Source organism: Pipistrellus hanaki, assembly GCF_964339955.1.
Source record: "Pipistrellus hanaki genome assembly, chromosome: 17".
Taxonomy (NCBI): Eukaryota; Metazoa; Chordata; class Mammalia; order Chiroptera; family Vespertilionidae; genus Pipistrellus; species Pipistrellus hanaki.
The window spans coordinates 23,502,262-23,517,310 of NC_140519.1; the positions used below are offsets into that span (position 1 = coordinate 23,502,262).

A 15,049-nucleotide genomic window follows, 5' to 3' on the forward strand; every position below is an offset into this window, starting at 1 on the left:
ATGTCATTGTACTGTTGATATTTGGCTCTGCTGACTGAGTTTGCCGACCACTGTTTTAGACAGAGTTACCATGTGTTCCAGAAATCCCACTCCTAGGTGTGTGGTCAACAGAAATGAACACACGTCCACATACACACTGGTACATAGCCGCATTATTCATTATAGCCCAAAGTAGAAACACCCAACATTTCTAGTGAATGCTTTTTTATATCCATACAGCAGGATACTCAGCAGCAGCAATAAAAAAAGGATGAAGTACTGATGTACAGCTAAGCCTGGAAAGATGATGCTCCATGAGAGAAGCCAGGCAGAGAAAGGCTTAGTACTTATTGTCTGATTACATGCATGTGCAATGTCCAGACGAGGCAAACGCATGGACAGAAAGCAGATGAGTATTTGCTGGAGTGGGGGGAGAGGCACTTGGTGATGCCTGAAGGATATGAAGGATATTAGTTGGGAGGGGTAATAAAAAATGTCCCCACATGACAGTGAGCGTTGCACATGCCTGTGAATGTACTAACACAGAAGTTCAAAGGAACAGCTCGAATGGGTGAGTTGCTTGCTGTGGGAGGAGGGATAGCTCGATCGACTTGTTAAAGAGAAAGAGAAGTCCTGCCACCAATTAGTCCTTGGATTACCAGGTGGCCGAGGGCCCCGCGGCCAACCAAGTGGGATCGCTTAAAGGGCAGGCCTCGGAGCCCGCGCGCGGGGGGAGGCTCAGCGCGGAGCCGGGCACCGGCGGGGAGGCAGGTCCCGGTGACCTCGGGGCAGCACCGGGGCCCCGCGCGCCCCCCTCCGCCTGAGTCCCGGCGCCCGAGTCCCCACGCGGGGATGCGGCGCTGAGCGCGGCGGACGCTGCGGGCCGGGCCGGGCGCGGCGTGGCCTCCGGGCCGCCCAGCGGCTCCACGCGGAAGCCGGCGGGCGGGCGGCGCTGTCTCCCGGCGGCGGCGGGGCTGCAGACCGGCTCCAGCGCGGCGGGCGGGTGTCCCCGCGCCGCCCCTCCATGGCGTTCATCCGGAAGAAGCAGCGGGAGCAGCAGCTGCAGCTCTGCTCCAGGGAGCGGTGAGCGCGGGTCGGCGGCCGGCGGGGCTGCGGGCGGGGAGCGCTGGGCCCGGCCGCGAGCCCCTCGGCGCCCCGGAGCGGGCCGCGGCCAAGCCCGGAGCCGGGGCAGAGGCCCGGCCTGATGGGGCTGAGGCCGCGGGGGCCGGAGCGAGGCCGGCCCGGAGCCCCGGGAGCCCCGCGGGGAGCCCGGCGGCGGCCGCCCGGCTCACCCGGAAGAGGCCGCGGGCGCGGGGCGGGCTCCTCGCGGGCGCCGGGCACCTGAGCGCCGGGGCCGCCGCGGCGCACCAGCCCTTGGCGTCCCCGGGAAGCGGGGGAGGGGAGCAGGGGGGTGAGAGGGAGCCCGGCGGGCACCCCACGTTCTCACTGCACCCCCTACACTGTCACCCCTCCCTCCCCTGCCCCCAGGTAGCCGGCGAGAAGTCGCAGCCCTTCCCCGGGCTGCACGGGGTTCCAGCCGGGCCACTCGCGACTCGGTGACCCCGAGGCTGCCTGCACCAGGGTAGTGGGGAGACCTGCACAGCCTTTTCGCTGCCAGCCTCCACTTGTTCAGACTTGGTGAAGCCGATGCCCCGCTGGGCCGGGAGGAGAGCCCCAAACAGGGCCGCATTCTGAGAACAGCCAGGGGCCCACCCTCACATGCTTTCTCCTAACCAGCGAGCCTTACCCTAGGAGGAGGCTTTGCACTCAAAATGCTGGGTGGGGAGCATTGCAGTCCCCTCTGCACCTGGGAGGGACTTGGGGTCCCAGGAGGAGCTAAAATAGCCTCAGGGCAGTGCCCTCTCAGAGTTCCAGATCCTCAGTCTCCAGGGGAAGTGTCTAATGAGAAAGCTCACTTCTGCCCCAAAGTATACCTCCCAGTGCATTGATGGCTCCAGAAACAGCTGGCTGATCCTGGGGCCTGGGAGTCCCTGGGGGCAGTAGGAAGTGGGGCTGAATGATCTTACACATATTATTTGAGTCGTGGGAGCCCACCTGTCAGGTTGTGTCCTCATTTGGGACACCAACAAAGCAGCTGCTCCATGCAAATGCAAGTGTGGGCTCTCAGGCTTGTGTGAGCGTGCAGCATCCGTGCCTGTGTGTCAGATGCTGCCTGGGCCTGTTTGGTCCAAACGCTCATATTCCTGTTGGCCTGGCCAGTGTATCTGTAGTTTGAAGTTTTGTCTCCCTAGTGTAGAGGAGGGGATAAAGATATACCAAACATCGTCATGGCTCCCAATAACATCTTGGCAGTATGATTGGGGTTTTTCGGCAGAATGTCTTGCTTATTCCGACATAATGGCCGTAAAGTACTCACACCTGCAGAGGTTCTTCTGCCTCCACTTGTAATGCTTGTTTCACGTGGAAGGAGCTTGAATAGAGTTTGTTCTGTATTGTAGGATCGTGGTTGGCAAACTGCAGCTCTCGAGCCACATATGGCTCTTTGGCCCCTTGAGTGTGGCTCTTCCACAAAATACCACGGCCTGGGCGAGTCTATTTTGAAGAAGTAGCATTAGAAGAAGTTTTAAAGAATTTTGGCTCTCAAAAGAAATTTCAATCGTAGTTCTGTTGTTATTTGGCTCTGTTGACTAATGAGTTTGCCGACCACTGTTGTAGGACATTCTGTGTTAAACACATGAACGTTCAAATTCACATTGTAAGAACTTGGAAACACTTTGAATTGCCTTCATGTTCTATGATTCAAGAGTCATTTATAACAATTCCATTGCTTGGTGGATATACAGGAAAATCTGTTTTCTTTAGATCTGCCAGGTATTTCCGTGGCAGTAATTTGAGTTGTATTTGGTTAACTTGTACAGCTCTGCAACGTCTCACTTATGTGTCAGTGTATAGTCGGCTTTGTCAGGATTCATTGATCAGATGTGACAGGCAAGCAGGACCCAATAGAACTAGCTCTCACAAACAAAACATTTATTAATCAGGCAGAAGGCAGCAACTGTTCCTGAGTACCAGTAATCTGAAAAAGTCAGTGCCAGGTATTTTATATTTATTTGAAGCCTACTTGCTGACTGCCCTAATTCATATATATATATATACCACACACACACACTGAGTGGCCAGATTATTATGATCTCTGAATGCATAATAATCTGGCCATTCAGTATATATCCTATATAATAAAAGGCTAATATGTCCCCTTGACCAGGAGTTTGACCAGCAGGCAGGGCGGCCAACCGCCCATGTCTCCTCCCTCTGGCCAGGCCAGCCGGATCCCACCCATGCATGAATTCATGCACCGGGCCTCTAATATATATATTATACACACACACATACACATACACACACACAGAGACTGAGTGGCCAGATTATTATGCATTCAGAGATCATAATAATCTGGCCACACAGCATATATATATATATATATATATATATATATATATATATATATAAGAATTAGGGCAGTCAGCAAGTAGGCTTCAAATAAATATAAAATACCTGGCACTGACTTTTTCAGATTACTGGTGTATCAATATATATTATTGATTCCATAGAGGAAGGGAGAAGAAGAGAGGGACAGAAACATCAATGATGAAAGATAATCATTGATTAGCTGCCTCCTGCATACCCCCTACTGGGGATTGAGCCTGCAATCTGGGCATGTGCCCTTGCCAGAATCAAACCCAAGACCCTTCAGTCCACAGGGCGACACTCTGTACACTGGGCAAAATGGGCTAGGACTACCGTAATTCTTTAATGCTCTCTGCCCCATGGCTTTGCACCTTTGGGATTGGTAGGCTTGAACCGGGATGCTGTCCGTAGAATATCAGTTTGAATGATAGGAATCTGTCTCACAATCAGAAGTGGGCTAGAATCAAGCAGTCTCTTTATAAATCTTAGAATTCTGCCTAAAGACAAGAATATTTCAACCGCCCTAACCAGTTTGGCTCAGTGGATAGAGCTTCAGCCTGCAGACTGAAGGGTCTCAGGTTTGTTTCCGATCAAGGGCATATATCTTGGTTGCGGGCACATCCCCAGTGGGGAGTGTGCAGGAGGCAGCTGATCATTGTTTCTCTCTCATTGATAATTCTGACTCTCTGTCCCTCTCCCTTTCCCTCTATAAAAAAATCAATAAAATATATATTTTTTTAAAAAAGAATATTTCAATCAACTTTGTTCAGCCCCAAGTTTACTATTTTTGCACAGATTTTTTCTTGGCTCAACCTTTAGGTATCAATAAACACCAATTTGTTGAATGACTGATATGGGTCACTGGCTCAGGCATATATTCAAGAGAACTGTTCCTTTCCTCAAGGCTGTTTCAGGAAAGGCCTCAGCACTTCAGAGTTATGTGCTCTTTGGCCTTTCTCCTGATGCTTCGGAGATTTTAGATTTCTACTGCTACCAGATCGTGACCCCAGAAAAGGCGAAACTTGAAATTAGCATTTCTTTCTTTTTCTGTTACGTTGATGCTGATGCATAGAGTAAGTGATGTTTCTACCGAGGAGAAGCAGAGACTGGCAGGTTCTTCGATTGGTGGCTTAGATTAAGGTGGTGGTAGAAGCAATGGAGACGTGGATGTATTTTTTATATGTTTAGGAGGTAGCATTGACAGGCCTTGGTGTGGTGGGTTATGTAGGAGGTAACACAGGAAGAATCCCTGCTAGAGCTGACAGATGAACAGTGGATAATCTTTTAGAAGAAGTATATCCTGTGCAATATTTGACACATTTATACTGAAACATTTTTTTTTTGTAATTTATCTGAAATTCAAATTTAGGTGTGGTTCATTTTTGTTTGCTAAATGTGGCAGTTGTACTCAGGTTTCTGGTTTGAACAGCTGTAAGTAGTGCCATTTATTGGTGATGTTTACAAAGAGATGCTTTGGTAATTTTCAGTATCAGAACACAAAGAGATACTTACTTGGCCATTCAAATTAAGTACACTAGTATCCTGGTTAAGATTTATTTTATTTTTATTATTCTTTTTTAAAATATATTTTTATTTCAAAGAAAAAGGGAGAGGAAGGGAGAGGAAGAGAGAGAGAGAAACATCAGTGATGAGAGAGAATCATTGATTGGCTGCCTCCTGCACTCCCCCTATTGGGGATCGAGCCTGCAACCCTATGCTCTATCCACTGAGCAAATTGGCCAGGGCCTTGTTAAGATTTAGATTTTACTCTGTGTGTGTGTGTGTGTGTGTGTGTGTGTGTGTTGTTTTTAATGTCCCTTGCAGTTGTTAAAGAAGATAAATGGAAAACATTTTTAAAGGACAATATCTTCCTTTGGAATCGTTGTACACCTATGTGTACAGTGGGTTAGCAGGCGAGGATATTCTACAAACCGCTGCTATTTAAAATATGTCTGTTTTAAGATTTAAGATAGGATAATTGTTCAGTGCTGTTTATCTTCATATCTAGAAGTGGTGTGGATGGACTAAAGCTATTTCCTTCTTGGGTGATGTAGAGATTTAGATAGTTAAGGCATGTTCCTACTTGGGAAGAGTCAGAATTTTCTCTTTATAGTGTCAGAGAACAAATTTCCTAGCTATGGCTTGTAAGCAGCCATTCCAGGATAAAACATTAGTGATCGTGAATTCTATATTGGGCACACATATTATGTTAATAGTTTTACAGGCATTTTTTAGACTTCATCTTTGCTTCAAGCATTCTGTGTGTACATTTCTCTTGGTTATGCTGATATTAAATTTCTTGGCTGACATTAAATGTCTTTTGCTTCAGGTGTTTATTTTATCAACTGATTATGTATTCATTATACTTGTTAGACAGCAAAGTGGTTTGTTATACTCATTTGTTTTATTTCTAAAACCGATCATCCTATTTTTTAAATGTCTTTATGGGATATACCAAGTGTTGAAAATGGAGATAAATTGCAGAATCAGTACATACTTAATCAGGACTGCTGATGGGTTGAAAGAAATTATATTAAGTTTATTTATTGTATTTAGATCTTTTATTTCCTTAATGCCTTTTTTTTTTTTTCTGGTTAATCAATTACTGATAGATGCTTCATGATGCAAACTTGACCTTGTATTTTCTATCAATCTTTGCTATAATACATATATTTTCATGGTATGTTACTAAGTCTATATAAGTTTAGAATTGATATCTTCTTAGTTGAGTCTTTCATCAATATATAATGAACTTTTCTAGTAATGATATTTTTCTATTTGTCTGATATTAATATAACTGTATCGATTTTCTTATGATTATTTGCATTATTTAGAATTTTTCATTCCTTTAACTTTTGTGTGTCCAAAGGTTTTAGACAAATTTCTTCTAAAGCTTATAGTTGGACTTTCAAATAATTTATTCTGATAACTTTTTCTTTTGGGGTGCGGATTTTATGATTTATTCTTTTAATTTTTAAAAATCAAGATACTATGCTCTAGTAGGGGTGGAAAATAGATGATGCAAGTAGAGGGTACAGAGTGCTAAAGAATGGTAACTGCTGGGGAGGGAGCACAAGGCCAGGGAGGGGCTGCCAGTGTGAGTGGAAGACAGGGGACACGGCTTCAGGTGGAGTGGCAGGAAAGCCCTCACAGAGAAGGCCACCAGTGAGCAGGTGGTGAAGGAAGTTAAGGCTTCCTTTTGTCTGTGTGTCTTCACACATAGGAATTTGCATCCAGAAGATAATGATGAAGTCTAACAGGAGCTCAGAAGGGGCTTAGGGAGCATGCTGTAGGAACGAGTCCAGGGAGGAGAGCAAGTGAGCAAGTTGAGGCAAAGTGGGTAGGCCGCAGTCACATTTGGTGAACTGAAAGAGAATTCTTCTAAGTCCCTGGTCGGCATACTGCCACATGCGGCTCTTTGGCCTCTTGTGTGTGGCTCTTCCACAAAATACCACAGCCTGGGCGAGTCTATTTTGAAGAAGTGGTGTTAGAAGAAGTTTAAGTTTAAAAAATTTGGTTCTTAAAAGAAATTTCAATCGTTGTACTGTTAATATTTGGCTCTGTTGACTAATGGGTTTGCTGACCACTGTTCTAGGTCCAGTGTATTTGTGATTTTTTTATTGTATTATTTTTGGTATAACTAGACTAAGCACAAGTTGAGGCAGGAGTTGGGGACTCAGGTCTTGGGCGTATCCCTCGCTCACACCCTTTAAGCTTAGGGTAGTGATAATATTTGGTCAGATTAGTTCATTTACATTTACTATTGTTACAGATGTATTTGGACCCATTTTTACTTTTTTTATTTTGTTCTTTAATTTTGTCTTATTTTTCCCTTAGTTTGAATTAAGGCCCTGCTTTTTCCCTTTCATTTTTCCTGAAGCATATGGAAGTTACATATTCTGTTTTTCTAGCGCCTACCCTTGAATGTTAATGTTTATCTACTGAAGCTAATCATTCTTTTTACCGTCCTCCTTAATAATATGAGGACCTTGGAATAGTTAATTGCTATTGCCCCATCCTAAATTATAACCTGGCATTGTCCAGAATTTTCAATCTGTATTTGAAAACTATAAATTAAACATTTTAGTTGTCCCTCCTTATCCAGGGGGGATTAATGTAAGAAGCCCAGTGAATGCCTGCCACTGCAGATTGTACCACATTCTGTATATGCTATGTTTTGTTTTGTTTTTGTTTTTTTAATATATTTTATTGATTTTTTACAGAGGAAGAGAGAGGGATAGAGAGTTAGAAACATTGATGAGAGAGAATCATCGATCAGCTGCCTCTTGCACACCCCCCACTGGGGATGTGCCCGCAACCAAGGTATATGCCCTTGACCTGAATTGAACCCCGGACCTTTCAGTCTGAAGGCTGACGCTCTATCCACTGGGCCAAACCGGTTCCGGCTATACTATGTTTTTCGCTACTCGTACCAATACTTTACAGTTCCTACTGAATTGGCAGCATCACTACTCTTGCATTTTAGGGCCATTATTTATTATTTTTTTCAGGTTTCAATGGTGGTGTGTGTGTTGTTGTTTTTTTATGTTAACAGATGAATGTTTGGAATTGAAAGGTCCAATGAACTGGGTTTAGCAAATAAAAGCAAAGTCAAAACAGAGGCAAAACAACCACGTGGTTGAGAGTTTCCCTCCCCCAGCACCATGGGGGCTCCAGCAGCTCTTCAGGCCACCTTTCTGGGCCACTGGTGGCTGTGGATTTATTTTATTTTATTTTTATATCTATATATATATATTTTATTGATTTTGTACAGAGAGGAAGGGGGAGAGAGAGAGAGAGAGAGTGTTAGAAACATCGATGAGAGAGAGTCATCGATCAGCTGCCTCTTGCACACCCCCTACTGGGGATATGCCCGCAACAAAGGTACATGCCCTTGACCGGAATCGAACCCGGGGCCCTTCAGTCCCCAAGCCGACGCTCTATCCATTGAGCCAAACCAGTTTCGGCTGGTGGCTGTGGATTTAGAGAGATTCCCCAGCTGCCAGCAGCCCCGGGGACTTCCTTTCCACAGGAGGCTGTTAGGTCTGTCCCCACGGGATGTGACCTTGGTGCGGTGCAGCTTCCTCCGACCCTCTCAGACCTGCGGGTGCATGTCTCTATCCAGCCCAGATCCCTGATCCTATAGGGCCATTATTCAGCAAAACAAGGGTTACTTGAATGCAAGCCCTGCCACACCACAACAGCCCATGTGGTCACTGAGACAACTGCTAAGTGACTAACAGGGTGGGCACAGCCTGACAGAGGGAGGGATGATTCACGCTCTGAGCTGGTCCCAGGGGGAAGGCTACCCAGAATGGTGCCACTGTTCACAACGTTTACAACATCTGAGTTATTTGTTTCTGGAATTTTTCACTTCATATTTTTAGAGCATGGTCGACCACAGGTAACTGAAACCACAGGAAGTGAAATTGCCAACATGGACTGTGGTGTCTGCTGTATAATTGCTGAACTAAATATGCATTTTTTTTTTATGTGCATGTTTTGTTCAGCATTCTTCTCTGCATGTCACACCTTCCATTTGGAATTACGTTCTCTTTCTTGAAGACTATCCCTTAGAAGTCCCCCTGATAAGGGTCTGGTGATCGTACACTAGGTTTGCTTTTGTCTGTCTGGACGTGTCTATTTTTATGTCCTTGTTTTGAAACATCAGTTTTGCTAGATGTGTAATTCATTCAGCGTTTTGAAAATTGTGCAAACGAAGGCAAAAGGCCAGGGAATGAAGATGCTTGCGGGAGCAGCCTTCCAGGAGGAAGGTCAGCAGAGAAAGGGTTAGTTAACACACGTGCCATGGCCTCCCACAGGGACAGGCTTCAGACTCCGGCAGGAACTGGGATCCCGAGGAGGAGCCTGGGCTGGGGTGCAGGAGAGCTGAACTGGGATGGCACCTTGGCTCCGGGTGCCCAGCTCCGTTTTTGTGGCTCTGGGCCTTGGCTTGGCCCCTTTCCTGGCTCGGTTGGGGACTCTATCAGCTTGCACTTGGGTCTGTATGATGTGGCAGGATGGGGCAGTATTTGTTGTATCCATGTTCATGGTTAGAAAACCACCAGCCCTTTCTCTAGTTTGGTTAAGACACTGGGGACCAAGTCTGTGGTTGACCAGGACAAGACCATCGCGGGTTTCCATGGAGCTTTTGTGCAAGGCCGCCTTCTGTTCTGGGAGACCAGCCTGCAGTGAACCCGTATCATTTAAGTTTAATTGTCTCTGTAAGTAATGCCTTTTCTCTGGATGCTTTTACGATCTCTTGGCAGTGTTTTGATGTTTGTCTATGTAGAGATGTCTTCCTTGTCACTCTAATTGGGGTACTGAAGCTGAAACAGTTTTGGAACTATCTGGAGCCAAGCCTTTAGCTCTTAGAATATTGCTTTTCCTCGTTCTTTTATGCCTTATAACCACTCCTAATATTTATGTTTCTGTGTTGTGCTGTGAGTTATTTAAATCTATCTTATAATTTTCTATCTAGTTGCCTAATTTTCTGTCCCATTAGTTCAATCATTGTATTTTTACATTTCTAGTTTTAGTTGGGTCATTTATAACCGCCTGTTCATTTTTAGTATCATTTTTTAAATTTTTTAATTACAGTAGACATACAACATTACATTAGTTTTAGGTGTACAGCCCAGTGATTAGACATTACATAACTTACTAGGTGGCCATCCTGATAAAAAGTGTTAATAGTGAGCATTTTACAGTGAGCTCTAGCAGGTTAGCCTATGATTAATTCTTGTTCATGGATTTTAAAATGTAGAACGGGCCAATAAGAATTGCTGGCTAGTATGTTAAACTGGTTCCTGTTCTTGTTATTTTTCATTGTGAGTTATTTTTTTTCTTTTGGTTCAGATTTTTTTAATGAGCAATATCTTATTTCATGGGTGTAATTTCTTCTTTGTAAGGCTTTTAATTATAGTCCATTAGCCTTTCTTTCTGTTCTCTACATTGTCTCTAGTCCTTCTTCTGCTTGTTTTGGTTTAGTTCTCTTTCATATTAGTGGCTGGTGATCTTGAATGGCCCATTCATACTTAAGTGTGAAGTGTGTAACTCCCTGTCACTCTGGGCAGGCCTTATCTGTTGCTGTTCTCTATGGGATGATGTTGTAGAGAACCTGGCTCTTTCAAAAATTCATAGGTGTTTTTTTTTCCCTCCTGCTATTTATTATTTTTCCCCAAAACAATCCAACAGATTGCTGCTGGGAGTTATAAAGTAATGATTATAAATACTAAATAGGACTGGCAATATATATATGTAATTATTTATTTTTGGCATAGCCAGATGGTCTGTGTGTTGTCTTCCTGTTTTTTTTTTTTTTTTTTTTTTTGCTTAATCACCCTCTTTTCACTCCATAGCCCTGCTTTCCCTGTGCTGATGTGTAGTTTGGAGCCTCTTGTTCAATTTTTCTATAGAAAAACCATGTGTCAGTGTGAGGTAGGGATAACCATTAGGGGAGGAACCTAGGCCACTCCTCATTCAGGCTCCCCGTCATCCACCCCATGTTTCATCCCTGCCTCCTTAGGACCTGAAACCTGCCCCTTTGGACTTTCTGGAAGTCCTGAGCCTGGTCTGGGTTTTCTCCTAATTTGTACCTCCCCTGGAAGCACCTGCTGTTCTGGTTTCAGATCACTCCTGATTCCTCCTATCTGCTTTCCATTTCTTACTAATTTGTTGCGATCTCTCACCTGTTTCTATGTGTCTGTAATTTTCTTTAGTCTGTGGGTTTTACCATTGAAAAAAAATATTTTTGTTCCCCTTTTTAAAGCAGAGTTTCCAGAGGAAACAGAAGTAAATACATGTTTAATCTGCCATATGTAACCTAAGCATCTTCCTCCATCACACACCAGAACGTGAAGACCCATCTCAAGGCCACACTTCTGATGAAAGCTTTTCCCCGTAACTCTGGATGCTGCTGTTATTTCCTGCTTCTTACCACAAAACAAACAAAACATTTGTTTGCAGTTCTTTGTCGTGTATTTGCTTCTTTGGCCATACAACTAAATTTATACTTTCCCTTATCACCTTAATTTGTTTGTAAAAGTTCAAAGCGCTCAAAACTTTAAAAAGAACTATATTTCAGTCCCATCCAGTTCAGCTTACTTATTTATGAAACACTCACTTTGTACAAAGCGTTAGATGGGTTACTACAGGGGCCACTGCAGGAGCAGCAGGATAAAGTCATCATGAGTCTTGATGTGTGAGGGTTTGCGTGTGGTGGGGAATCCAAAACTCCACAGGTGGGAAAGCTGCAAGTGTTTTCAGGCAAGAATAAATTTTATGTCATGGCATTTTGGGTTTTTCTAAAAAAAAAAAAAAAAAAAAAGGGAAATCTGCCTGGGAAAATGTATTTATTTATTTATTTATTTTAGGCATAGCCAGCTGGTCTGTGTGTGGTCTCCTCCCTACTGGATAGCAATAATCTACACTTAATAAGCATTTGTTGAGTTAATAAATGGAATATCACTTTGGGAATGGATGCTTTAAAATATTCTGCTTTCTTAACTTAAAAAAAAATAATAAACATGAGGTATCTTTCTGCCCCTCCATTTAGATTCTCCTTGCTCCTGCTTAACTTGGAGGAATACTACTTTGAGCAGCATACAGCTCATCACATTCAGCATAAGGGCACTCACAAGGAAAGGTAAGGAAGAGTTTGGTATCTCTGTGGACTAGCACACCTTTCTGTTGTCTGATGTTTTTAAAATTAAATGTATAATCATGGAGGTTTTTTTCATCCCTTCATTCTAATTGGATGTGTAATGAGAAGAGGGGGATTTATAAGTTGTTGTCATACTTCGAATATTTTCCAAAGCTAAGAATTGGTGTGTACTAATTCCTTCAAGGTTGTGTGTACTTCAGATCAGCTGGCTGGGACTCTGATTCATTCCATCACTTTTTTTTCTTGATCCCTTTTGTACTTATACACTCAACTTATTTGGGTTACGGTGTTACAAAATAATGTTATAAAATACAGACTGTTATAAAAATCAGTACCTTCAATTTTAAAAATATTCTTTGTTAAGAAATTCTAGATAATAAACACAGAAGAATGATAGAAATTTCAGTCCCCAATGAGTAATGGAGATACATTCATTATGTAGATGCAAATTATAGCTCTTGGGTAAAAACATTTATTTTTTAAATAAAGTTTTATTGGGACACACACACACTCTCATTTGTTTATGTATTGTGTGTGGTTGGCTTCCTGCTACAATAGCAGAGTTGAATGCTTGTGACAGAGTTGAATGCATATGGCCTGCAAAGGAAATAAATATTTACTATCTGGCTCTTCATAGAAAAAGTTTGCTAACCGCTGATCTAGAGAGAATCTTCAATGGCTGCTAAACCAGCAGGTGGAAAGCTGCTGATAAATTTTATAATAGATATGTCAAGGTTGACATCACCTGAACCCTCCGAGCCCCCTGATATGAAGAGAGTACATGTGCACTGCCTCTGAAGCATTCTTGTCAGAAAATCAAACCAGGATCTGGTCGCCTTTTAATTTTGCAAAATTCATAATGTGGGAAAATGAAAACTGTTTTAGAGTATAAGAGGCATTATCATTGAAAAGTAATATGGTCTTTGGACTAGGATTTGATCAAACCAACTATTAAACCCTATTTAGGAAATACTAGAAAAATTTCAACACTGACTGAATAAATACTGCTGACATTAAGGAATTATTAATTTTTTTAGGTGTGATAACGATAGGTCATTTATTTAACGAGTCTAAGAGATTTATTTATATTAACAGTTGCAGAAGCTAGATAATTGATACTTGCATGTTTTCTATTCTGTCTACTACTCTCTGTTAAGAAATTGTCATAAAAGTACTTAAGTTATTATTAGATAATTTAGGATGTTAGAAAAGTAAATGCATTTAGCAGCAGGGAAAAAATGATGTAAAATCAATGATGTAAAAAATCCTCTGAGGACAAAGAATTGCAAATTAAATCATATGTGTTAAATGGATGAGTCTTCTCGTCCATTTAATACAGACGTATTAAGCACCAAAGATAGAAAGCTAAAGAAATACTGCTGCCAACAAAAGAACAGGGAGAGCTACTCTGGTGATGGTAGGAGGAAGGGGGTTGGTACTGGGACTCTAAGACTATTTCTCAGTGTGATTTATTTTTTTAGATACTGTAAATTTCCAGCCACTAGATTAAACTATACAGGGATGCAGAAATAAATCCAAGGAGTGGAATTAAAAGCCCTAAATCTAACATTTGAATTCAGATAGAACTGAAAATTGCTTATTATTGTGAATCAATTTTCCCCCCTGATTTCCTACATACCCCCAAATCACCATTAAAAGCATTTTATGAGCCGAAGCTGGTTTGGCTCAGTGGTAGAGCGTCCGTCTGCGGACTGAAAGGTCCTGGGTTCGATTACGGTCAGGGGCATGTACATTGGTTGCGGGCACATCCCCAGTAGGGGGTGTGCAAGAGGCAACTGGTCGATGTTTCTCTCTCATCGACGTTTCTAGCTCTCTATCTCTTTCCCTTCCTCTCTGTAAAAAATCAATAAAATATATATTTTTTAAAAAGCATTTTATGAGATAATGTCAAATTCTTGTTTATTGTTTCATTATGATAAGTAAGGAAAAAATTTCTTACATGGTCAATTTTATATGTTTAGTGTTGCCTTCTGAATAGTTCTTTTTAGATATAGGGAATTAAAAGTCAAAACGATTTACTAGAGACAGGGTAGAATCAGTGTGCCTTAAGGATCAGCTTCCTGATCCTCATTTCCTTTCAGTGTAGTTGTAAATTCCAAGTGAAGTCATAGAAATGAAGTGCGTGGGACGGAGCTCACCAACGTTAGAAGATATGCAGGTTTTGTTAGCCTCTAGGAGATGAGGACAACTATTTTGCTATATTTTCCCACCCTTCATACCCTTCTCTTTCATTCTGTTGTTGATCTTTCATTAGTTGATGTATTATGATTCTTTGGTGACTTTCTTTAATGTTCATTAATAATAATAATCTTTTGTACTTTGATCTCTAGGAGAGACAGAGGCTCCTTGAAAATATGTTCAAAATCTGTTATTTTTGAACCAGATGCAAAATCCCAGCCCATCATTAAGGTAAAAATACATTGTAAAAAAAAAAAAAAAAAAAAAAGCATTCCTATTCTTTGTGTAAATGGCACCTTTGCTTATTTTTACATTTCTCAATTTTATCCAGATTCCTTTGAGAGACTGTCTAAAAATAGGAAAACATGGAGAAAATGGAGCCAATAGACACTTTGCAAAGTATGTCATCATCACTAACTGTTTGATTTCATGACTACCAAAAAAGTATATATGTTTAATAACTTTTATCTGCATTTTAGGGCAAAATCTGGGGGGATTTCACTCCTCTTCAGTCAGGTAAGAGTAACAGAGTAAATGTTTTGTTCTAACCTGAATGAACAGTTTGCGTGTGTGCATGCATGCGTGTGTGTGTGTGTGTGTGTGTGTGTGTACACAATTTAATTATTTGTAGGAATCTCACATGGAGGTTGTTGGAATAAATGTTTGAATGCTTTTAAGTAATCATTAAGAAATATGTATTTTAAAAGATGTGATCCCTAATGAGATACTTAATGTTTACCAAGTGTGTGATAACCTGCAGGCTTATGGTTTCCTCTC

The 15,049-nt window shown here is 42.3% G+C and overlaps 1 protein-coding gene across 2 annotated transcripts in view; it reads left to right on the forward strand.

Moving 5' to 3' along the window:
* Positions 1-384: 384 nt before the first annotated feature.
* NSMAF (neutral sphingomyelinase activation associated factor) overlaps positions 385-15,049 on the forward strand; it is a 47,395-nt gene continuing 32,730 nt past the window's right edge. The window contains exons 1-5 of one of the 2 annotated variants that reach the window (XM_084865098.1): positions 385-550; positions 11,966-12,055; positions 14,425-14,503; positions 14,604-14,671; positions 14,752-14,788. In XM_084865098.1, coding sequence (XP_084721224.1) covers positions 483-550; positions 11,966-12,055; positions 14,425-14,503; positions 14,604-14,671; positions 14,752-14,788 — 342 coding nt within the window. In that variant the 5' untranslated portion in view covers positions 385-482. Of the gene's footprint in view, positions 551-831; positions 1,063-11,965; positions 12,056-14,424; positions 14,504-14,603; positions 14,672-14,751; positions 14,789-15,049 lie in introns of those variants that run through there. The other variant, XM_084865099.1, reaches the window with a different exon arrangement.